General features: G+C 33.7%; 1 protein-coding gene across 4 annotated transcripts in view; it reads right to left on the bottom strand.

The window, feature by feature from the left end:
* The window catches only part of LOC118184363 (FRAS1-related extracellular matrix protein 1-like), a 190,469-nt gene that overhangs the window by 36,992 nt on the left and 126,613 nt on the right, over window positions 1–26,864 (bottom strand). For all 4 annotated transcript variants that reach the window (XR_015038404.1, XR_015038405.1, XM_085807237.1 and 1 more), the window contains exons 10-13: window positions 26,154–26,843; window positions 9,706–10,494; window positions 5,346–5,699; window positions 2,966–3,168 (exon numbers count right to left, since the gene is read on the bottom strand). Coding sequence is in view for 2 of the 4 variants with exons in the window: in XM_085807237.1 (XP_085663363.1) it covers window positions 2,966–3,168; window positions 5,346–5,699; window positions 9,706–10,494; window positions 26,154–26,843 (2,036 nt within the window). In the remaining 2 variants the exon portion in view is untranslated. The remainder of the gene's footprint in view (window positions 1–2,965; window positions 3,169–5,345; window positions 5,700–9,705; window positions 10,495–26,153; window positions 26,844–26,864) is intronic.

Here is a 26,864-nt window from a genome sequence, read left to right as displayed (position 1 = left end):
ATGCTAAAAAGCTGTTTTTCGAATCGTATAGATCTGATTAACTGGATAGATAAATAGAACTTGTTATACGGCTTTTGTAATACAAGAGAAATAGAAGGTACTTAAAAATTATTTAACTTATTGCTTTTTTTGGGGAGGGGGGTCTTGACTGTTAATGTGGAATAACATCAGAGCGTAGACACATAGTTGTACACCCATCTCAGTCCTAATCTACTAGTTGGTGCATTATGCCACATAGTATTATACTTTTCGGTGCATGAAGAGGAAAGGGGTGTGGATTCTTTAAATGAGTCATTATAAATTATATTAACCAGTACTTATTGAAAAGCACTCTCGCTTCTTCTGAACTTCAGTTAGTGTTGCACTCAAATCCAAATTATTTGATTTATGATCTTGTACTGCTTAAAACTAAAGCAGAACTACTCACTTCAAGATTGAAGGGTTTAGACCTGCCACAGAAGGAGATCAAATCTTTTTTTCCATCAGAATTAAAAAGAATTTGAGGATCAGTTTTCTAAACAAAAGAGACTAATTCTCTGCAGTGATTTGGAAGTCAAATTGGAGCTACTGAGACTGTCAAAAATCTGAAAAATGGCATTCACTAATATTTCAAAAATGTTCTTGAAAGTAAAGCTGATTCACAGTGGGAACCGATACCCACTAATTATTATAGTCTATGCAGCTGACATAAAAGAATCATATGAAAACATAAATCTTCTGATTTTGATTATCTGGTATGAAAATTATTCTTAAAAGATGTATCTAGATTTGAAAGTGACAGCCTTCTTACATAGGTTACAACAAGGATATATTAAATTCTACTGCTTCTTATGCATGGGATAATTTGAGATAGAAAAAAACCCTTATATCAAAAGTACTTGGGCAGAAAGAGTAGCTTACCTATTTAACAGACTGTGAATTACTTTTCAAACTGTCAGCGAGTTATTATATTAATTCTAAAACATACAGATTAATATCAAACGAACTTCTATTTGATCACCACTTATGATAGATAAAAGCCAGAAACTTAAAGCATAAATACATTTTGACAATAACATTTCAAAACATAACAACCTGCCTGATATTTTTACAAACATCAAAATGCAATTTCTTAAGACCACACACCTAGCTTTGATCCTTATGTGGCTAACTATAGAGTGGGTTTACTTACTGTCTAGGGCAGTAAAGAAATTTCACCTGGTCTTCCAGCAATACTTTTTTTTTTTCTACACATATATTTAACTGAAATGGTGCAAGCAATCTTCAGCAGCAGGCCATGTCTTCATGCAGTTAAATTAACATACACTAATTTTCACACGTCTTGCATGCATAACTTTCTAATCCAAGTGAATATATGTGACATAAATCAAAGGGACAACATGACAGCATTTAACTTAAATTTAACTGTAAACTAATTGCCATAATTTTACTACACCCTCTGAATATGAAATTAATATTGTTAAAAAATTTCATGAAAGCAATAGATCATAACAAGGATGCATTTCCATTTCTCAGGAATGAATTTACAAATTTTGTGAATCTGAAAGTTAAATAAATGCAGATTTGTACATCCTCGAATCATGTAGTTACATATTGTTTGGAAAACTATAGGTGTCTGAATTATAGAAGTGTGTCCGCAAACTCCTTAAACACTACAAGGACTTGGGAAGTTAAATCTCTTACAAAGCACACTTTTTAAACTCTTAACTTAACCTTCTCCTTAAACCTGGTCACTCAGCCTAATGAGCATGGAGAAAATTGCTATCTAGACATTGCAGAAACTGAAGATGTTACCAAAACAATTCAATCTTAACGGTGCTAGCTGATTGCTGCTGGTCACTCAAACAGGATGTTACTCAAGTAAAGTACAGCCCCAAATCTTCCTCACATGTATTTTATGCACATAAATAGTTTCAGTTGTGATATTATGCTGTAATATTCAAAGCTGCACGTACATATTTTTTGCCTGAGGTTAAGTGTTAAATCAGCATTCCTTATATGCACTGAAATGAGGTATATCACATCCTTCAACAATCAGATTTGCGAATGGCAAGTTAGCATTAGTACCTCGTTCATTGTAAAGCTACATTAGCAAAGCATGTTTACATAAGAGAAGCGATGTAACATTTCAATCCCATCAAAGTAATGCAAAGCATTTCTTTTCTTATATGCATCAAACAGAACACAAAACAGCAAGATTATGCAAATTATTTTGCATTTCCATCATTAAATTTCCCCTCATTAGCATTCCGAGTCCCTTTTCATTGTAAATGAAAATTCAATGACTCAAAAAGCGTTTGCATTCAAATCTGCTTGATTTGGCCAACATGTATTTTGCGACAGAACTCTAAACTATTCCTCTTTAATTACATTCACTCTGTATAATATATCTCTGAAGTACTAGAGTAACATTTTAGTGGATACTTTTCTCCAGGAGATACCTTCATTACCTTCAGAGCAAAAGGAAATTAATATTAATTTAATAATGTGTAAAAAGTTGCAATACTTATTTAATAATACTTCTGGAAAGAAAGAATGAGTAATCAAAAGCAAAACGAGGTAAGCCAAAAAATTTGTCTACTAATTCATTTAACTTTTAAAAATATCTCTTCATTTAGGTAATAGTGTCACATATGCATGTAAACTCATAAATTCATTCCAAGTATCATTATAAAAGACTTAGAATTAACGGTACTGTTCTGTTATCAGCACCAGGTTCAGAAATGTATGTATGTGTTCATGTATGCATATATGTAAGTATGAATGTATGCATGTGTACATATACACTTATATGAACATACATACATACACAAGTTCATGCATTCATACAGTTCTGAATCCAGTCCCGATAACAGAACAGTACCAAATTAAAATATATATACCCCTATTTTGCAGAAATCTTAAATTCAGAACATTCTAAAACTATGAAGTTCCACAGAAATAATATTATTAAAAGAAACATTACCAGGATCAAACTGAATTTTATTCACATTTCTTGACACAAAATCTAATCCTTTTTTTGCTGTCTGCTCTAGAGTTGTAACAGTTACATAAGAGGATACATCTGTATTTCCCACTCGATGAACGTTGATATGCAAAATACCTTCATTTTCACAGACAGAATATTCAGGGTAAGGAAAAAATACAAGAGCCCATTGGAAATCCATCCTATAATAAAAATTTGAAAAATATATTCTAAGCTTTTTGTGAATTAAAGGCATTAAAATTACCATAAATTTCAATCCTACTGTTATTTTTGATTAAAAATAAACATTATGTTTATTATTGAGAAGCATTAACATTTTCTTTTCAGGATGCATTAAATTTAAGCTCTTAAAATAATCAAATGGTACAAAACTATAACGTATGCAGCACTACAAATAAATCAAGACACAATTATATATAATAATTCCTGACCACTACAATCTGAAAACATCATATTGCAGACTACTCTTTGAAGAAGCGGTTAACAATAAACATTTCAAATAATTTAAATATTTAAAAAGTTAAAATCATAAAACATAATTAAGAAACATAAAAAAAAACTGTTTATATTTTACCTTTAAAATCCCCTTTAAACATTAGAAAAATAAAACGACTATTCTAAATGAATCACTACTAAGAGCAAAATGTCAATTAATTACTGCAGCAAAATATAAATGACCTGCCCTAAAATACATGACTCCATAATAGTGGTCTGTTCTCTCAGCGTCCACTATGGTGTGTGCCACTGACATTTACCTTTCCAAGACAGTAGATTATGTGTCAGAAATACAAGGTGAGCTAAAAAATGGAGTAAGTAATGGACCTTTATGTAAGTGAGCTGATTTAGTCTCACCAGCGATTTCGAACATCAAAACATCTGGTGACAAAGAGAACTAAGTAATTACTTCACCAACATCATTGAAAAGAATCGGCTTGGAGCTGTGAGAATTCTTGTTTGGAAGCCGCACAGCGCTCCACAAATCTTCCAAACACGTACAATTATTATTGCACCGACATTCTCCTTCCTGGAGTGAGTTTTCTCAGGAGTGCAATGAGCCCTGAATTCCACTTTATGAATGACAATGCTGCACCACAATGTACAGTTGTAATGTTACACCGCGAAGGCATGCTGAAAGGAGGGAGAAAATACCTCACAATCTTATAATCTTTTTAAATAGTAAACTTCATTGCCTGAATATGCAATACTTCAAATTTCCTTTTTTTTTTCATTCTTTATTTTCTTTCTTACTCCTTTTTAAGTAGTATTTTATTATTTCTCAGAGCATCTATCATTAGCTCATAAATAACTTGTGGAGAAGGTTGATCCAAGTAACATGCTTAGATTCTTCACTGGTAAGTGTTGAGCGTGCTAATTTTTCTTTAATTTCAAGCTTTCCATTAATTTATGCTGAAACAGATATTTGTTTTGCTGAAATTCATAAATGGAATCTTTAAATATATTCATGATTACCATTAGTTTTAAATACTGTTACTTTAATTTAGTACTATAGTGACATTTCCAAAACCTGCGAAGTATGTATAAAAAATGAATTTGACTAGGTTAATCAGAATAATCTAAATTGTTGCACACAAGTATAACAGAGAAAATTTTGCTTTAGAAAATCTTGCAAACTTTTCTAAACATTGAATTACACTTCTCCGTTTATTGAACACTTTTCTCAATGTAAAGTCTATAACTTGCTTTTTGCAATATTTAATAGATCACCAGGCTAAGCTGCTGAATTAATGTCTCTCACAACTGTTTCTTGGAAAAGAGTAAAAATATTTTGAGATAAAAGTAAATCTGTGCAAGATAATCTTTAATGTTTTGCAGGTATGCATATATGTATGCCTTTCAAATGGTTAAGTAGGCAAGAAATAAAAGCATTCATGCATTTTTTAGAAATCAGTGCATGACCGCTTGTGCAATCCAGCTTAAAAGACCACCGTGGCAAATACAGTTTCATTCAGTGTTCAATTTTCAGCAGCAGGTAGCTGACTGGTTAACTGCTCGTTTGCTAATGTTTCCAAATGGATACTTGTTGAAAGACTTCAATTTTGTTATTTTTTTTTCTTCAAAATAAATCATTTATTTCATTTAAAAATTGTGTGGAATTGAATTTTCAAAAAGTTTCGACAGATGCTTGTGAGCATATGTTTTCTTTCTCTTTTTTTTTTATTCTCATGTGAATGAACTCATTCAAGAATAAAAAAGAAGGGATATTTGAATTCGAAGGTATGTTTCAGTACAAACAACTAGAATGGAAAATCTATATTTTATCTTAGGCAATATAACAGGTACAAAATTCATGTTAAAAGAAAAAAGGAATGGAACTCTGAACTTGATAGAATCGCATTACCTGTATTCTTTGTTGTACCTGGTATGATTCACAACAACTTGAAATGTAAAGTAATCAGAAGTTTCAGCTTGCTGCTTTAAAATTATGATAATCAACTGTTCATTCACATCCTCTTGAGTAAATGATCTCACAACTTTTTCTTCCTTTAGATGAAAAACATAACCATGATCTAAATACTTTGAAATAACAAATTTAATGTCTTTTGGTGAAGCAGCAGGAAAAGATACTCTCAAATTATAATTGTTGATGTGGAATCCTACATTCTGATTCCATACTTCTTCTAAGTCCCCAGGACGATTGATAACCAATACAGGATCTTCAACTTTATCCACATTTTTTACAAATATAGGAAATCTAAAACATTAAAATGCAATAATCAAAATTTTCAGCATTAAGGAAAATATTATACTCAAGTGCTTAGTTAAAAAAATTATTTATTTATACCACATATTTACAAGAAAATGTGAAAAATGTTTTACATCTATATTACTAAAGGTTGAAATTTATCAAACCAAATCTGTAACTCATTCGTAAAATGCAGTTTAACTGCGAAATCACTGATATACGTTGAATAAATTTAGAAAGTATGTGTAAGTAGTAAGCATTTTCAACTACAGACTCTGTTGTGGACATGTTTAAAATAGTTCATTACTTAAATCCCATTTTCTTCATAGGTAAGTGTAGTGTTTGATATATTGCTAATTTGAATCATGCAATCTGAGTGAATTTTACATAAATAAACATAAAAAAAACTATCTCATCAGCATAAAAAGTTTATCACAACTATACTTGAATCAAATGCATCTAGCTATACATGCTATATACATGATCTATGAAACAAATTTCTAAACTTTTGATGTCACTTTTTGATAATATCAAAATTTACTCTTGACTTGATTTTTAGAAAGACTTCAGGCAATTTTAAGTAAAACTACACACTAACACAGACAATACAGTAGTACCCACTTGTCTTCAAATAGGAATTTGTTCCAACACTGACTTCAGATAACATATGAAACAATACACTGCTGAGAATATTATATAAATAGCACCGAATACATTAGAAGACTGGATATTTGTGTCACAGTGTGTGTACATACACATAACCAAGTTTTATTGATTAATTATACACTATAAGACACTATCAATTACGGCAGTGCCAGAGCCGATACAACCGATGTGGTCACTCATGCAGAAAAAATTTTAGAATTCAGAGAAACACTGAAGAACAAAATTTAGCAATGTCAAAATTTTTAGAATTTAGGGGAGGCAATGAGATGCAAGAATCTAATGGTGGAAAAGTTTCAGAATTAAGGGAGATAACAGGAGAAAAATTAGGAATCACAGAGATTACATCGGGTGGCAAAATTCCTAGCACCAGTCCCGCTACTAACATTCAGTAAAGTAATAATGCAGCATATGTTATATTATTAAATAATGTGAAACACACCGTACATTACAATATAAACCTTCTTTCTCTCATACATATTAAAATACAGGATTCTGGCACATTTAATCTGCAATGATGAGCTAGAAATAAAGATATACATATCTCACTCATCATGAATATATCAGATTATATTTTGCTATTAGTAATTATTACAAATTTGTACATGGTTTCTGACATATTTTTATCAGGCCATGTGGCTTTTAACACATCTTTTATTAAGGCCAGGTAACCGAAAAGCTCCTAAAGAATTGATTACTGTGATCTAAGCTGAAGCAACTGACGTCACAGTGGAGGACTCCAAATGTTCTATGACCAGAAATAAAACCACACAAAACACAATGCATACAAAATTCCATACAAAAACACAGTGCAAACGATATTAAAAAGTCATAACAAAGCGAACATGCCAAAGAATAAATGATTTTCGTAGCAATTGATTTCATACCATTGAATTAACATTCATTTGCTAAGTCAGAATAATTAGTTGATGCAGCATTTTATTTAGAGAGATAGCTGAAACAGGATATATATCATAAAAGACCTCAGAAACAGGCAGATGGAAACTAATTGCTTCACCATAACTAAGCACCAAGCAACAGCACTCTGAAGGAGCGACAGATTTTGGCTAAAATAAACTAAAAGAGTCTTTCAGATCAACTACTTGCCAGACTTCTTTTTTGAATATTAATTTATAGTTCATTTTTTTAAATTTTTGTACAGGAGATTTCCTGCTGGATCCAAAATAGCACTAACACATTTCAAGTATAAGATTTCTAGAGCAATTCCAACGTTAGTGCGTGCATTAAAATCGTTGCTTAGCTATAGAAAGGAGAAAAGAACTACTCTGAAGGGTCTGGAAATCAGATTTAATGCAGGTAACTTTTCAACATTCGATTGGTCTTCTCAGTGCTGCATTTTGATTAGAACAGTACTTATCTAAACACAGCTCACCAATACATTAGAGACAGGAACATATAATATTATAGTACCATTAAGAGGGAAAAAATATTCTTAAAAAGAAAACAACACACATTGTTATAGTATAATTAAAAGAAAAAAACAATTCTTAAAAAGAAAACAACATACACAGAGATTAATGCATACATGACATAGAAAACAGTCAACAGATAAAATCCAGTTTCAAGATACATATATGATTTAAGAGAACAAAAAATTAAGCAAACAAAAATGCATATTTGAAAACACAATTGGAGAAAAAGTCATTATGTCCTCAAAAGTTACCAGACTTAGGAAGGGGGAAAGCACTTAAGGTAAAATCATCTTGCCAACCTAAAAACAGCAATAGCAGAATTTAAATGTTACACATCAAATAATATTTTTGTCAATAGTAATTACTTGTAGCTAATAAAGATTTCAAAACATGGTTTAGTGTGGCCATTTATACTTTGCCGACAACATTAACATGGTGCATCCTCATCATGAAGCTTTCAACAACATAAATTTAAATGAATGATGAGCAAAGCTGAACATCAAACAATTCAGAAGTGAATTTGAGGAAATATATAAATTTAAACATTACTGATTCATTTATCCAAGATACATTTCACATCTTTTCAGACACTAGAATATTTGAGTGAAATATGAAAATGACATTTCTACTTATAAAAATTAACATTGAAACACATAATGTGACTTTAAATATTATTACTTTCGCATGGCAGCTGCTGAGGCTTTGATGCTGCCAGTGCTTTTTCACAGACTTGAGAAAAGGTACTTATCAAGAAGTGAGACCAATGGATAGAAACTGCACTTAGGTCAAAAATTTTAATCTAAACATACCAGATAGTTGAATTTACTACTGAAATAATCTAAGCACAGAATGGAACTTCAAAATGTCACAGCAGCAGAGGTTCAATTAAGGTAAGGGGTTCTAAATTTTCAATGAGATGTAAGGGGTTCTAAATTTTCAATGAGACAACAAACCTAGGGCTTATATATTCAAAAAAAAATGAAGAGAAATTTAAAGAAATATTGAAAGAACATACATTGGAGGAAGGATCACCTTAGTTTTTCAAAAGGAGAACTTCTCTCCAGACTCTACTGCTTCAATGAACAGATTTCAGTCTCACAATTTCCATGTGCTACATGTCCATCACATTTCCCAGATCCGAATTCCATAGAAAATTTCTAGATATAATAAACTCAAATAGCACATGTTCATGCTAAGGTATATGTCAATGCTAAATACTACAAGTGCATAAGCAACTTAAAAATCTGCTATTTATAAGTTCAACACTATTTTTAAAAAAACTTTATTGATTATACGCCTAATAGATAGAACTGGATGCGATTTCCAGAATATAGCAGTGGCTAAACATTCACGAACCTGGAACATTAGCAGCACATCCTAAGTTTAGCTCCCAATATGAAAATGAACTAGCTAAAGAGGTCCTCAGTTTTCTCTGTGGGTAAAGCATGAATTTTTCTTATGAGTAATATGAATCAGTTTACCTTAGAAAAACATTTATGAGGGCTTCCTTCCTAAGGTTTATATCCTTCAAAAGCTTTAACATGATTTAATAAACCTGAACAAAATATTTATTAACTCATGAATAAAAATAAGTATTAAAATTAAATATTATCTGTAAAGTTTAAAAAGACAAATTTAGACAAAAGCCATTTTCAGCATATAAATTCAGAAAGTTATATAAATCCCTGCAATTCCTTTCATGTATTCTCATTGCCTACGGTTTATAAAACAAAGTTCTTTTCATATAAGTTCTCTTATGCAAGTAAATGAAAGTAAACTTTGTAAAGTGTCCGAAAATAAGCATAACATGTCCAGCACTTTACATTTGCACACATACATACATTCACACACAAACACGCAAATAGAAATACACACAAAAAAAAAGCAATATTCTCTTTAAAATATTTCAAAATACTTACATACTTGGATCCAATGTTAGACTCTCATTTCGTACATAGCCATCTTCTTGATTGCTAGCAACCTCAAATAAAAAGTGATCGGTAAACGAAGAATTTGATTTTGGTACATATGTTATCAAACCCTTATCAATGTCTTCCTGAGAAAATGCAAGAGGATTCTCAATTTTTCCATAATACATTAATGATCCAAATTTGGGTTTCTCTATTATTTTGTACGTTATATTTCGACTAGGTATTAACGACTGAGAAGCTAACAGATGTTCGGATGTTATAAAGAAAGAAGAAGAATTATTCATATCAATAACCAATGGCAAAAGTACTCTCAAATGTGGAAATTTATCTATAAAACTTGATATGGCTATATTGAAAGTTAAATTTTTCATAATTACTCCATTGGTAATCATTATATCAAAACTATCATTAGTAAATTTATGTGATTCATTATGTAGATATAATAAAAGATTATTTTTCAGATGAAATAAAGTAAAGTTTTTCACAGGCAATACATCACCTTTCAGTGATAAACTGCCATAATATGGTGGCCTCAAAATCACAAATGAAATATTATCAACAGAACTGTTAGTCAAAATATGCAACAAAGATGAATTCAATATTAGTTCTCCCCCAGGATCAATAGAAGCTTTATTATTTAAAACACTGAACCCTTTTTTTTCATCATCACTAAATTTAATGACAAATGAAGCTAATGATGAATTATGAACTCCATCAGAGAGGAAAAAATTAAAACTGTCTTCATGCATGGTTCTGAGTTTGGAGGTGTGTTGATACCTGAAAGAAAAATTTTGTCCCTTAGCTTCACAACAGCAGAAATTCAAGCTTTATAAATTTTATTCTTTAAAGCTCTATAACAAATGTATTATAAGGCTGTTAAACTTCAAATAACTGAATTTAAAGCATATCAGTATTCATAAAAACATAATAAATTTAAATTAATTCATAAATTTTTCTTAACTTCATGCATAATTTTGATTTTAAAGTGTGCAGTTTTTTAGCAATGAATATATATACACAATTATACCTTCTATAGTAAAAGTTCTCAGTTAGCCAGAAATATAAAATAAATACTTAAAATACATATTTAGAATGTATAAAAACAGACTTCCAAACACATTAGTGTCTCAAACAGTGTATTAAAATGAAGCATTCAAAGCAGTTACTAAATTCAGATGTTAAGCATACATAATCATCAGGTGTTTCAGTAGTTACTGGAATTTTCAGTGAATAGTAAGAGAACGATTTGAAGGATAGCAGTAAAAGACTCAGGAGAGTATTGTGAGAAAAAATTTAATTTTAAACTATACTGTGCTCAAAATTAGAAGTATGAACATGTTTTTCAAATGCCTCCAAAAAACACTCAACCCCAAACTGGAAAATATATATGATCAAGTAACAATGTTATGTAATAATGCTGGTGTCGAACATGAAATCCTAGTGGTACAAAAAAGGTGTACACAAAGGTGGTACTGTGACTGCCAGGAGTTATAAAAAGCAGTTGTTTGTTTCCCAAGCTCACTTAGCATTCCAAATTCAGGCAACAACATCCAGGCTGGCAGCATATGCTTTCACCAGCTCCTGATCAACACATCAGACTTGCCTGCATGTAACCATTAAACAGCAGACTGACTGCACTGCTCTCATATCGAGCTATTTATTACTTTAATCCCTTACAGCTTTTTACTTCCTTGATTCTGTCTATGCATTAGTATCCTAGCCTGTATTTTGACAGAGGTCAAAGTGCAGCATAAGTTTGTTATTTTCATAGAACACCCGATAGTGCAAGTGTTAATGGGATCGCATTAGGTAAAGAAGCATCCCTTGGATTTTCTAGTAAACATTTTTGTTCATGCCAAATCTTGATTTGGAAAGAAATTTACTTCTAATGAAATATCAGATTATAAGGCTGGAGTAAACAAGATTTTGGGATGTATATTTTAAACTGTCTGAAGAAAATATTTAAGTATTTTGAGGAAATTTGCAGCCACTGCTGACGTGGAAACTGATAATAATTATATACCAGAAATTCCTGATTTCAGTTTCATGAACTTAGCATCTAAATTACTATAAGTGAAGAAAAAACCAATTTCTCTTCCTTGGTAAATTGTGATATTATTAATAATTGCAACAAATGAACTCACACTTCTGTAAATAAGGAAGAGATTTTCAATTCTCACAAGTATATGATCCCTCATATGATAAATAAGGTAATGAATCAGATATCAGACCCTGCCAAGATGTTACTGTTACAGTAAGAAAATCACAAAGGCTAAAAATTCCTATACAGACGATTGCTGAATATAATGCACTAACTCTACTCAGATGAAAACCAATGCTTCTTTTACTGCCAAAGCTAAATCTACAGAATCCAAGGTGCTAAAGATGAATCTGCTGATGACAAGATCAGATTTGAATTTCCAAAATTAAATGCCAAAGTTCCTGCAGAAGTTATCATTGATTCGGGAAAAATCTTCCAAGAAATAATTACAGAATACTGAATGCATTGTTAATACAACATACAAAGATTAATTAGAAATCAGTCTCTGATGCTAAGTGCATAGAACTATAACTGCCTTCATCAACACCAAAGCCCTCAAATATCACTTTTACCTCTCTGTAATTAATAAATAAACTAGAGATGATCATTAGAAATCTACGGCAGATACTGTCATAAAAACATGTATTCAACAGATTCCCCAGCATCAATGTATAGCAAATTATCTGATGAAGGGAAGGTGAGAAAACAAAGTACCCATTACAGAAAACCCTAGCAAAACATGGAAATTATGCCATTAATATGTTGCACACATGGCAAAATCACTTTCTTTAAAATAAACTTTCTACCAAAAAAATGTGTTCAGTCTAGTTCAATTTAAGAAAGTATGTATAGCTTAAACAAACCTAAATATTGTATTTAAAAGGGGAAATTGAAACAAATGCTAACTGAAAGGACTTTTCATTGCTGTTTAATAAGTAGGTACATGACACAATTACTTTGTAAAAAGCAGTTGATTTTTTGCTCGAGACAATGACTGATGCAACTCTAACAGAAATGCAACTCTGTTACTGTGAAATTAAATACAGAACTTTGAAAAATATTTGGAAACAGATGAAAACAAGATTCCACAAGCATGAATGAACTTGCCAGCAAGGAAAAGAAAGCAGAAGCTTTGGAGTAAAATCCTAGTGAAAACACTGGGCATAGAAATGAATACAATCAATTCCATTTTATCGTATAAAGGTAACCGCTGATTTCTCTAGTTTTATGGAAAATATTCAAAATGAAGTAACTTTAAATAACAATCCTGGAATATTAATGTAAATAATAACAAAATAACATCTGGATAATATTATATTTAAATTCCAATATTTTTCTTTAAAAGCCTTGAACAGTGTAAATCTATTGTGCAAACTAATGTTCATTACCATCAACAGTAATTTTCTCTATGACAATTACCTCCAGAGAATACCAAAATCATCTGGAAATGTCGGTGGTCAATCTTATGAAGGTTCAATGCATTTTGCTTTATGCAAAACGTTTCACAGTAAGAAGCATACACTTTTTTAATGCCTCTCATAAACCCATTTTCATCATTGCTTCCCCACTGGGCGAGTGGTTATGATTGTTGAATACTGGCAGTTCGACCTGGATATGATTCCAGGTGAACGGGCTAGCTGCACTGCTGATTTTAACATGTTCTTCTCATATAATGTGAATATGAGCTAGTTTCCCTTAGAAAGGCTTCCATAGAGGCATTCCTCCCTTTAAGTAGATAGCAACTGCATGCTTTTCCATATCTGATTAACCTAAACTATAACCTTCTTTCATCATTTGGTTCAATCTGCACTGCAAAATCAAACAACTCTTGTATCTTTTACCAATTCTTTTAACTTCTAAGAACATTGCCTTTTTCACTATCACTGCTTTGACTCTCAGCTGGTTTTATAGGATGAGCTAGTCTTTCAATCATCTTTTCTCAATTAATACTTCGACTTCTCCCTCTTCCATATCTGAAAACCCTTTGCCACCAGTTGCTTATGCAATTTGTAAGAATTCTTTGACTTCACTTTCAACTAATTGAAAGCTTTTAAAATTGTTGACAACATCTGGTTAGAGCTGATGCCAGCAAGCATTCACTGTCAATGAATTTACTTGTTCCCATGCAATTTTAATAATTTATATGCAGTGGCTAAAGTGATTTGCTTCTAAAATGCCAGTAGAGTGTCATGCTTTCCTTTGTCCAGTGCTTTATTTGCAGAGTTGTAAATCTGCCTGACGCAATAAGCTTTGAATGCTTCTATGATCCCTTGATCCAATGGTAAGATTAAGAATGTGGTAAACATCTCTACGTTTAGATGCAATGTTGTGTATATATATATCCTAAAGCATTATTGTGAATTAGAATTTTAATGCTCAGGTTTTGCTGCTCAAGTAATGTTAGTTTATTAATGAATAAATTTTCAAACGAGTCATTAAAAAGGACTTTTGTAAGCCCAGCTTTTTAATTTCATTTCTACACAATGGCCAGTTCCTCAAAATGTTTACGTGATTTCAAGGAACTCCAAACTCACTTAAATTCACTTTACAATGAATGATTCAGACTACTGAACTATTCATAATTATTCTAATATAAAATACATCAATTAGATATTCTAAATTTTATGTTCTTTAACTATTTTTTAAAAATTTTCTTACTCTTTTATACTGAGAAAATCCTCAGAAGGGGAGGAAAAAAGCTTTTACTTATGAAAGTCTCTTTAAATCAAAGAAAATAAAATTAATAATTCATATACATATTATTATATATATAGTAATTATTAATTTTATTCATCACTTCATACATACAAGTCTGTTATTGACTGGTATACAGGAAATGCCTCACACACAGGTGGTAAAATTTAGAGGCACCAAATTCAACTGCCATTATGTAAACTGGAAATGAACTGTTCAAGGATAAATACATTATCCAATAACTTTTGTCAAAAAAAAAAAAAAAAAAAAAAAAAAAAAAAAACCTTTTATGTCTAAGTCAAAGGCCTGTGAAACTTTAGCCTTTGGAGTTTACTTTTGGGCAAAGGCCAAAAGGCATTTTTTAAAAAGTGGTAAAAGTTGGAAAGATTTTTAGAAGCTAGTGTTTTTATTCTTTATTTTGTTTTATGGCAAACATTTCCTGTTTATTCTTTGCATCTTAAAAAAAAATCATTATTTAGGACGTTAGTGTTTTTGTTTTTATTGGGGTTTTTCTTTTTGTTTTTTCCTTTTTTTCCCCCGTGTATTGCAAATACCTCGTTTATGTTGGATAACTTTTAATATCTTTTACTTATTTTGACTAACATCAATAAATTTTGGTATCCATAATATGTTTTGTCTATTTTAGAGTTATATAGGAGTCCCCCCCCCCACTTAGTGTTTAATTGCAAAGTCTTAGACAACTAATCAACGTTTAAATTTATATGACTGTTCTATTTTATTTACATCATCAAAAGCTGTGGGTATTTGCAGTACAAAGTCGTGCCTTTATGTAAAAAGCTCTGTTTAAATAAAAAGGCTATTTTAAAACATGTGCAAGACTTTGTCATTCTCTCTCAGACATAACGATAACTCCCAATGTCTGTTAAGGTTATAGGACTAAAGTAGCAGTACAAGATAATGTATAAGCATATGAATTCCTTAAATTTCACTTACCCCCTTTCCCTCAGTAAAGATAAAAATTAAAACCCGGGAGATACTATGATCTAGCAGATGTGATGAAAAACAAGAAAATTGGAAGTGCTCATAAATGAACAGATGCTTGCACTTGAAGTCCCTTTATGAACTTCCACATAAAAACAAAGCCCACTCTTTAAAAGCATTAAAACTTGAGACTCAAATTTGAACATTAAAACAATTTAATTAAGACATTAAAACTTGAGTGTCTTTGTGATTTAGGTTCATGGTCCTATTCACTTAATGAAATGGCAACATCTCACCTGCACTGAAAACCTGTTGAGGAATGTCACCCCACTCTTCGATCAATTTAAAATATTAACAGTTTAATTTTGCTTCTTTACTCTACAGCCAGCTTCTTCCTGAAGCATTACATTGTGAAAACTAAAACAACATTTTCAGTTCTCAAGCCAACCTTTGTTTGTTTGAAAATCAATTGTCTCTAATGGCAGGCCATTTTTATTTAAAATAGAAGAAAACAAATCTAAAGCTTTCTTTGAATAGCAACTTCATCCCTAACTGAGCCTTTTCTGTTTTTTTGATCATCAATTTATCAATATTTTTTTCCATCTTTTAAAACTGCAGCATTATTTTTGAAACCAAAGCAACCTTAGCCAAAGTATCACATTAAAATTTAACACTAAATCGATATGCACACATATATTGTTCTTACGCTTACATATATATACACACTTTTCTTATGCTTGATTTATTCTTATGCTAATTCTGTTGCAAATGGTGAAACGTACGTCATTTTTTCAACTTATCCAAAACTGTAGTTTTCTGAGGTAATATCAAAAATTGTCCTTTTTTCTCCTGCGTTATCATCTTTGTTCTTGCTTTTAGATGTCATACTGGATTTTTGAATTAAGGAAAATACAAATGCAAAGGAGAAGAGAATGAACACTGATAAAGACATGATTACACCTTTACTAATGTGAGCAAAATGACTGCAACTTGGCTTGAGTTACTCTGCTAGAAGACAGCAAAAAGGAAGATTGGTAGATACCCACTGGGATGATCTCACATGAACAGTAATTGTTATGGCAATGTGGCCAATGCTTTGCAGTGCTCCATGAAGGCATTCTTTCCCTTGGGCAGACAACCCTTCTGTGCTATGCCATATTTATGTAACCTAAACTAACTATATTTTGCTCTTATCTACCAGCAATATTTACATCATTTATTGAAAAAATTTATAAAATTCTATATATATTGCAATAAAATGAAAAACCACCATTTTTCAGTTGACAGAATTAGAATTTAAGAATCAGGACAGAATAAGAAAGCAGAATAGTGAACGGACTGCAGACAAGACAGTCCCAAGTTTAGGTTGCAAGAGAGCTCAGTGTAACATCTGTCATCTGATATTAATGGAAACAGTTTTAGGATACTGGATCCATATCCAGGAAGTATGGATAAGGGTGTCCATAGCAAACAGAGATTAGTATCTGATATTTTCAATCTAGTGCCAGAAAGCTTCTACAGAGAACACCTCTCTGATGAGCTCTGCTGCTACTGGAACCTTAGTTTCTAGGGTTTATGCTCCCAGAAGGCTTTAACAGAAAGAGCTTTTGGCTAGAAAGCTCACTCTTTGCAAGACAGCAGACTGGTATAATACAGAGATCATCAGCCTTGGGCCAAACTTCAGTGGGCTGATATTTTTTCCCGTGACGGGCCTAGATTCAGCGTAGCCAATGTTTCTCAAATAACCTTCATCTGGAGAGAAGACTCAATACCATTCTTTCAATGCAAGGAAAAAGAACCACTATAGCAGCAGAGATAATTCAGGTGCTGTATACTATTCCATGGGCTGGACAGATGCTCCTTTCCTGCTCAGACTTACAGATCTCAGACCTCTATGTTTGAATTTTCAGGGGTGTAGTTGGCTCTCAGTTTCTTTTAAATGATGACAGCTTTCGTCTACATAGGGCACAAATGGCACATAAATATCTTCACAGTAAGAATATTTGGTGTAATAAGCCTGATGAGCCCAACTGAAAATGTTGAGGTTGCAAATGCAAGGCCAATGTTGAAGCTCTATTTTGCATAAATTAAGAAATCAGGCAAAGTTTCTGATTTTGTACAATATACTTCTGAGAGAAACACATTTCTTGGAAAAGTTCATAAGTCTGAAAAGGCCATCAGAAGTGATTATCCCTCCCATTAGCCTCATTTTTAGCACTGTCTTGTAAATGTCAGTTTCCGACACTCCTGCATGGTATAAACTGCTATCCTGTATTTCTGGTATCCACACAAATTTCATTAAATTTTGTCCAATACTTTTTGAGAAATTTAAAAAAAAAATTATTTATTTCATCAATTATGAAGAGAAGTGTAGTTTGTTTATGATGGCTTAACCTAAAATTGAAGAGATATTCCACTTCAGAGTTTTCAGGGTTAAAAATTAGTATATAAAAGAAGTATCTGGTAAGTTTGGTAAAATTTCAATAAATGTATTCTGAAAAAGAAGTACTGTATTCACGAATCCTTATAAGCTGTCTCATGGTAACACATTTCCTTAATACAGAAATTCACACCAACTGGAATACTCAGAAGTGACAGAGATGGTTACAGAAAGAAAATGATGAGATAAATGGTAATGTAAATATTATGGGGCATAACTTGGACAGATTATTAGTGCCAGGCACATGATAGTTAAAAACAAGTTACAGTCAAATCCACATGTTAATTCTATGCAATCACAAGTTTAAAACAAGATCAGATCTATAAAATAAAAAGAGGTAATAAAAATGATGAAAGTTAAGATGAAATAATTCATAAATTAGGTAATGATATAAGATGTGATGCATGTGTGACATCATAAGATACAATAAAATTTATAGCACTAAAATCCAGACACATCAAAAGAAAATCAAATTAAATAACATAAAACACTCTCCTTAAGGTACTGAAATAAATTAGCATAGGCTTCTTTCCCGATTACACGGTCATGAGGCAAATCAGAGTTATTAAAATACTTCAATCTAAGTGAGTTAAAATATGGGCATTCAATTAAAATATGACGCACTGGAATAATACTATCCCAGTGGGAACAAACAGGTTCACTCGCGGCCTTCAAAAGGTAACTATGTGATACACGAGAGTGACCAATATGAAGACGGGTTAGAATTACATCCTTCCTTCAGTTTCTTATCGAGTCCCAGTATTCAACTATAGGTTTCACGCTTTTAAGCTTACTGTGGACCTGAGCATCCCATAACATCTGCCACTTCTCTAAGACTTTTCCCTTGATAACCCTTTTAATATCAGTCAGAGGAACATTCTGGCTGCACTGATTAACAGCAGATTTAGCTGTGATATCTGCCAGCTCATTTCCTTTGATCGCAACATGACCAGGAACGCAGCAGCACAGAACATGATATCCATGGAAGTGTAAGTTTAGATTTAATTTTAGAATTTCAACAACTACAGAACTGTGAATGTTGGAACAAAGTTTCTAAAGATTTCAATGCTCTGTACGAGTCTGTATAAATTATGAACTTTTTCTGGTGTAGCTTTGATATGTAAAAAAAGAGCAAAATATATGGCGGTCAGTTCAGATGTCAAGACTGAACAAGCGTCTGCCTTCCATATGGTCACCCATTACGAATGTTGGCCCAACATGGTAAGCTGTTTTTGAACCATCTATATATACAGCAACATGATGGCTATATTCATGTCTGTGCTCAAAGAAAAGTTGTTTATATATGATCTCGCAATTATTCTGCTTGTTGTGGTGGTGAAAAACATCAAGAAGCTTGATTCCCACATTTTCCTAAGGTAAGATTTCAAGATGCTTTACTGCTTGGGTGGACATATGCTCATATTCAGGTATGGAATGCTCTTCAATCAAAGAGCTAGCTCCTGGGGAAAAGGAAGGAACACAATATGGTAGTGCTTCAAAAAGAAGGTCACACATATCATCAAGCAAACATAACTTACTAGGATAGTCAGGTTGAGACAATATATTAAAATACTATAAAAAAGACAACTGCTCATGCCACAAATGGAGGGCTGGTTCATAACAATCAACATACAGGTTCTGGACTGGAGGATGTCCTGAATACTGCTGAACAGATCCACAGTGCCCGATGATGAATTGGGTCTAGTTTCAGGAAAACTTATGGCCGTGTAGATCCATAAACAACTCAGCCATTATCTAGTCTAGAGCAGACAAGTGCTCTGTAAATGCAAAGAGCAGGACTCTGCACCCCAGGAGGTGTTCACCAAGACTTTTAAGAGATTTAATATTTTGGTGCACTTCTTCCTCAGATGTAGCACATGAGGAAGGAAGGTAAATTTTCGGTCAAACAACACTCCCAAAAATTTTACTTCAGGTTCTACTGGTATCACTGATCCATGAAGATGTAACTCAGGCTCAGGATGTAGACCTCCCTTCCTACAGAAATGCACACGAACAGTATTGTGCTTTGAAAACAAAAATTTCGGTTTGTCTGACCAGTCCTGAATCCCATTCAAAGCAACCTGCAGTTGCCTTTCTACATGTCTCATATCTGCCTCATGACAACTAATCTACAGATCATTAACATATAACGATCCTGAAACCATGGGAGGAAGTTGCTTTCCCCTTTCTGGCATGCTACCTTTTAAAGTCGGAGTTTTGATTAAAAAAAAAAAAAATACACAGTCTAATTAGGCCTAGAGGAGTCCACAAGTAAAATTTTCTGTAGACAGCTCTTATCGTTTTAATTCTGTGGGTGTGCCCAAAATGGGCCCACTGATTGAACAGAGCTTTGAAAAGAGTGCTGAAATGAGCATTGTTGTCAATGAACTGACCGATGAGATGCGAAGAAACAAAGAATACAGACTCTCAGTTGTCCTAGATTATCGGTGAGCCCGGTCTGGGCACACCTAGGTTTCGCCGTTTGATTTTAGGCAAGATTTCAAGGTAAAAATTTAAAACTAATATAGAATAATTAGCCTACAGCCAAAAAAATAAGACAGAAATTTCTTTTCAAACAATTCCTTATACAGTCAAAAGTTTTTGGGACTTCGGCGATTCCGGATTATCGGTTTTTGTGGATTATAGATCATCAGATTAAATCTGGTAAGATGGCATGCAGAAATTATAAAATTAAAAATATGAAACCGTAATTTATGAGATAAAGAGCAATCATGATCTAAAGGGTATCAAAATTTACGAAGAAAAAAAAAAGCTTTATATTTATTTGTTTACTTTATTAAACATTTCTTTCAATGAGCACATGTGTAAAGCATATATTACGCATAGTCGAAATTAGAAAATTGCAACCAGAAAACTATTTGATGTGCATTCGTGATATTTATAATGATGAGGAATTTGATTTAAATCATATCAAAGACGGACTACATCAAGATGAAATACTACATTTAGTAAGGAATTATACGCCAAATAAAATAAAAACATCTGCCCTGAAGATAAGGATAGTGCTGACAGATCAACTTCCAGTTCATTGCGTACCGCGTCGTTCCCCCCCCTCCCCGCAGAGCAGCATGAAATTGATAAACATATTTCGGAATGATTAGAGAATCAAAGGATATGCCTTTATCCATTTTTTTTTCAGCAATTCCACTTTTTGTATGATGGGCATCGGAACATGCGTCCGCTTTGTAGATCCTTTGGTAGCTCCAGAATTGGAAATTCTTTTTGACATAATCGAAAGTTCAAGCTTACTTTTATAAAATTGCTCTAAGTCTGCAAAAAATAATAAGCCGGATCCAATTAGAATATTAAGGAACAACGCAATCTCCAACATTAACTGAAATAGATAATTAGATAATTTTAGCTTAACTTATACCGTCCGTTATACATTAAACGTGCATGCGTAAACGTATTATGCACATGCGTAGACGCATATGTGCATGCATAAAGGTATTATGCACATGCGTTGACGCATGTACAGAAAGTTTGTAGCTTTGAGGTCCGGATTATAGGTCCTTCCGGATTATGGACATTCGGATTGACTTTTGACTGTATACCCTAAAAAAATCTGGAAGATTTCTTTGAAAAATGAGGGTCTTAAAAAAACTAAACATGGCTAAAATATATGGATTGGTTTGTGTTGAGCTGCCATCTACTATAAATAAAGAAGGTTTAGAGTAACCTATAGTAACTTATAAATCCTTTTTGATTCAATTTTTCTGTGCGTATGGAAGGAAATTTTTAGGTGCGTCCAAAATGCACACACTGTGCCGCAAAGGGTTAAGACAGAGTTGATTTTTAAAATGAGCAAAATAACGCTGAGCACACAGCCCAGAGGCACACCCTCTTCTTGTAAAAAGACGTATGATAAAACAGCACCAATACTGACTTGAAAAGTCCTTGCCCTCAAAAAATTTTTTATGGAAATATGCAGGTTGCCACACAAGCCACAGTCGTGAAGATCACAAAGTATACCATATTTCCATGCCTTATCATAAGCTTCCCCCCCGGGGGTCGACGTAGAGAATTCTGCGAAGCTACTGGCTAGGATCTGTACCTGGGCAGTCTCGGCCACGGGGGTATAAAATTCATGAACTTGGTGGTTCTGAAGGCTCTGGGAAAGGTCACTTATTGGCCGGCCTCGGAGTCTGGCACGTCCTAGCGCGGCGTGGTACTAGTAACCTGGGGGTCTCCCCCGGGGTCGCTGGGTAATGTCCCGCTGCAACGGGCTCCCCCAAGCGACTGGTAGGAGCATTAGACGACCGGTGCTGCCTGGGGTACTTCCTCAGGTGGTGCGCTGCTCTCCTGATGGGTAATAGTGGAGGTTGAACCACCATGATGTGCCCAAAGGGGAAGTGGACCCGGAATGAGATTGAGTTCTCGATACGGGGAATGCCCAAATCTTCTTCTTCTTATCATAAGCTTTCTAAAAGAAAAAAAAAAAAAAAAAAAAAAAAAAAAAAAAAAAAAAAAAACCAGTAAAGATGGTTTCTCACAAAGCCTTTACGAATGGATGTTTCCAAAAGAAGCATGTTATGCATGGTCATTCTTCCTTTTCAAAAACTGTTCTAATATGCCAATATGATATGATTCTTTTCCAAGAAATAAACTAGGTGGCTGTTTACCATTTTTCAAACACCTTACACATGCAACTCATAAGTGCAATGGCCAATAGTTTGAGGGATCCTTTGGGTCTTTTGCTGGTTTATGTATAGGAATAACAACAGCTCTTTTCCATGCTTTGGGGAAAATATGCTCCTTCCACATCTGGTTATTAAGAGCGAGAAGGGCAGGCAATTACTAGTGGATAACCACTGCTGGAAGAAACCGCAGCAAATGTTTCGCAGATAGTGTTTGCACTTTCTTCTGTGGAGCTTACCACTGTCATCTTTCTTCAGAAAGGAAAGTGAGTGGTCATTATATATTCCACATGCTCTCCGAACTCTTTCCCAGACTCGTTTAGATGGCATAGATGATGTTATCCCACACACACAGGCCATCCATGAATCTCTCTGGCTCTTACATCTTACTTTCCTTACATTTGCTTTCACTCTTTTGAAGGCTATAAAGTTTGACAGAGATAGGTATCTACTGAGAGTTCCCCAAGCTTTTCTTTGCTGTCTCAGAGTTTCCTGGTACTCATGGTTCCACCATGGCTTTGGATATTTTCTTACTTTTCCTGATGTCATAGGTAAAGAAATTGCAGCTGCCTGCATAATAATATCAGTAGGCAATTTCACTTCTTCATCGATAAGCACATATGTAACCATTTCTTCTGTGAGCTCTGCAATAAATGAGAAGAGTTCCCTGTCTTGCCCTGTCATATATGAAGTTAGGGGGCTCTAAACTTGGGATTTACTCCTTCTCGTGCACGAGTTATAATGATGGGAAGATGGTCACTATTATAAGGATCATTCCCTACACTGAATGAACTAAAAAGTAAAAGAGATGGTGAACAGATGGCAAGTTCAATAACGTAAAACTTTCTTGTAGGCTAGTGGAAGTATTTTGTCTACCGTTGAGGAGACAAAGGCAGTGATCCTCAATCATTTGCTCTATCTGTCTGCCTTGAGAATTTATATCTTTACTTCTCCACAGGGGACTCTGTGCATTAAAGTCACTTTTTATGATAAAGGGTTCAGGCAGCTGTTCTATTAAAGAAGTTAAATCTCATTGATCAATGTGTTGACTTGGGAGGCAGATAGAGATAACAAATCGAAACTAAATTTCTTATATTAACTTGTATGACTACAGCAGCTTAGAGGTTCATTCATAATGAGATTGAGCTGGAAGGGTAGTCAAGTGAAGCTAGAACTCCTATGCCTCCACAGACATGATTGCCATAATTATTATCATTTCTGTTTAAACAATACCTCTGTAGCTTAACCTGATGTTCTGATTTTAACAGAGTTTCCTAGACTGCCAAGCACACAGGATGATAGACATGGATCAGATGCTTGATGTTAATGAGATTTTTATAGAAATCACGATAGTTCCCATGATATGAGAGTGGCTACTATGAATAGTGTTTATTCTTTCTGTGCTGTGTTTTGGTTTTGTGTGGAAGTAGGTGTTTGGGAATTTCTAACCTAATTCTTTACTTCCATATCATCCGAATCAATAGAGTTCGACATCATTTCATCAAATGAACTGTTACTGACAATTCTTTGTTTGTTTGTTACTTTTTGGTGAGTTTTTTTAATCTGTTTTGTACTATTGATCCTGTTTTCTGTATTTCGTGAGTTGGTTTGTCTATTTTAGCCTTGGTTGTTATTATTGGTTGGGTTTCAGGTGCTGGTGTTTGTTTGCTAACTGATGTTTGGATACCAAAAGATCGTGTTAATTTTGCAGCACTAGCAACCCTATTCATGGTTGAGTGACTTCAACTATTCTTCTGGCTTCTGCATACGATATATTCATTGCAATTTTAATAGCTTGAACTTCCTTCTCTGCTTTCTATTTGGGACATGAGCGTGAGAAAGCTGCTTGTTCACCCTTGCAATTTATGCACAGTGGGGCAGCAGTACGTGTGTTACTATTGCGACCAAACATAGAGCAACGTGCACAGAGCTTGCCACAGCAGATCTTAGAGTGACTAAAATGCTGGAATTGAAAACATCACATCAGGTTTGGAATATATGGGCATATGAGACCATTGAGGTATGCAGCCTTAATATCATTACGCAGATCAGGAGAGCTGAAGGTCAGGATCACATGTTTTGTGTTTATCAACTTGACCTTCCTTGCACATCTTGAACTGGCTGGCAGCACAGACATTTTGATTGGCTAGCTCGAAAATGAACTCTTCTTCAGAAACAAACAGAAGGTTGAATTTCAAGATTATGCCTCTACAAAATTTAAATGCTTTATGTGCTGATACAGTTACATTAATTTGCCTGAGCCTGGTTAATCGAAGAAGGGAGGCAGACTGTATAGCTGAAGTTGTGTCGATAAGCAAATCACTTTATGTTTCTTGGCTCACCTTTGGAAGAATGAATATATTTGTTAATTACAAATGGAGATATCTTTTGCATTTCACCAGAAGGGCTTGAAACTACAAGGAAATGCAAACACTTTTAGAATTACTCACATCTGCATTAGTACATACTTTTTTAACAGTTGATGTTTCAGGAGGATTGGCACTTGAAATGACATGATCAGATTCAGGGTGACTTATAACATATGGCACATTGCGAATAATCTCTCAAAGTCTTTAATTAAATATATATATGAATTAGCCATAATGAAGAGAAAAAAATTCAGGTCTGATCACCTCACCTACTATGGAGCCCAACATGGCAACACAGATTCCTGTATTAGAGCTAGTTGCATCTACACCCAAACTGAAGCCCCACAGTCGATTTTCCCAAAAGCATGTACTCCCGAGAACTTATCCCCAAGCCACTGACACAAGGACTAGTGACCAGTCAATTGACACCCGTGAGAACAAGGTGCCTCCCGTTTAGCTGAAGCATAAGCCAAAAGCAGAGTGCTGGGGACAGTACCTCGCCCCTCAACTACCAGGACTCTCCTTTCCAGTAACATTGGTATCCACGCACGGCAAACACTTGGGCAGTTTTCTCACCACTCGAAAACTAGAGACAAAAACTGTTCTGGTTTCTCATGATGAGCCCCAGCCTCCGAAGAGGAAAACCACAAGGGAGAATGGAGGGTAAAAATTTTCCTCTCAGAGCGGAGGGAAGACGAAGAAGAGGACAGATCACTGGGGTTCCAGGATCTTAACACTCATCTCCTCAAGATGATGATTTCCTGAAGGGCTAGGGTACCTCGGGATTGCCACACCTGTACTTGCAAAAAGTAACCCCCTGAAGGAAATGGTGAGAATCTAAAAAAGCATTAACACTGTCAGCTGTAGCAAGCATTTCAAAAGTCTTATCTAATGATACCTCTTTGATCACTCTTAAAACACTAATTCAGCTTGTTTTATTTACAATAAAATAAAACTGAAGTTACTGAAGCTATAAGTTGTCAGTATTCACTAAAACACAAAGTCCTTACTTGACATACATACTTAAAAATCGGTCTACAAAGTTTACTTTTTCTATTCTAAAAGTACACTTTTGATAATTTTGAGAAATCTCAAAACTATAGCTAGTTGCAAAAGGATTCCCAATATTAAATGACAAAAGTATTCTTCATGTGAATTCTATTCACGAGCATATTAAAACAGGGGAAATAAACTACATTCAAGTGTTAAATTCATTTGTGTTAATTAACACAAATGAAATTTAATTATACACAGTTTCACACTTTTCTCTCCAGATAAAAAGATTTTCTTACCTTATAAGATTCGAATTGATATCAGTTTGTGAAAATTTCATAGAATCCAGTAGTTTCCATTGTGTGTCAGTACCTTTTCTCTCCAGAACACCAAATTTAGGAGCGCTTATAATTTCAAAATATATTTCATCAGGAGTAGAATCTGCATCTTCAGAAAACAAGACAGCACTGGACAAGGTGAAAGATCCTAGGAATTCAACTCTTTCTGCGGCAATATTTTTCTTTAGCACAGGAGATTCATCATTTACAGGATTTATCTCAACAAAACATGTTCGTAAAACCGTATGCACACCATCATTTACAGATAAAGTAAAGTAGTCAAAAAAATTCTCTGAACCATCATGGCGATAAACAATACTTTCAAAATTTTCTGCAGCTAACTGATTGAATGGAATTTCTAGCAAAGGGCCATTGCTAATAGCCTGCACAAAATGTGTTAAGGTGCCATATTTGGGCTTACTCTTAACACTAATCACTAGTATGTCTCCAGGATAATCTCGATCGCTTGTTGAAATGGAATCATTATCCATGATAAAGGCATCACCTTCGTTTACTGAAATATTTGCCACAAAAACATACGGCACTTCATCATTTAAAAGCACAATGCTTACATAAACAAGCACTGTTGTTGAATTATGAACACCATCAGTAACAAATACTTCAAAAACATCTGATTCTGGTTCAATATTTCTAGAAAGGAAAGAGAAATAA

Source organism: Stegodyphus dumicola, chromosome X1, assembly GCF_044657685.1.
Source record: "Stegodyphus dumicola isolate Sdum_Otavi_A_Nest chromosome X1, ASM4465768v1".
In the NCBI taxonomy this organism is placed as follows: domain Eukaryota; kingdom Metazoa; phylum Arthropoda; class Arachnida; order Araneae; family Eresidae; genus Stegodyphus; species Stegodyphus dumicola.
Note: the sequence above shows the minus strand (reverse complement) of the source record. Positions and strands in the feature narration are given on the sequence as shown.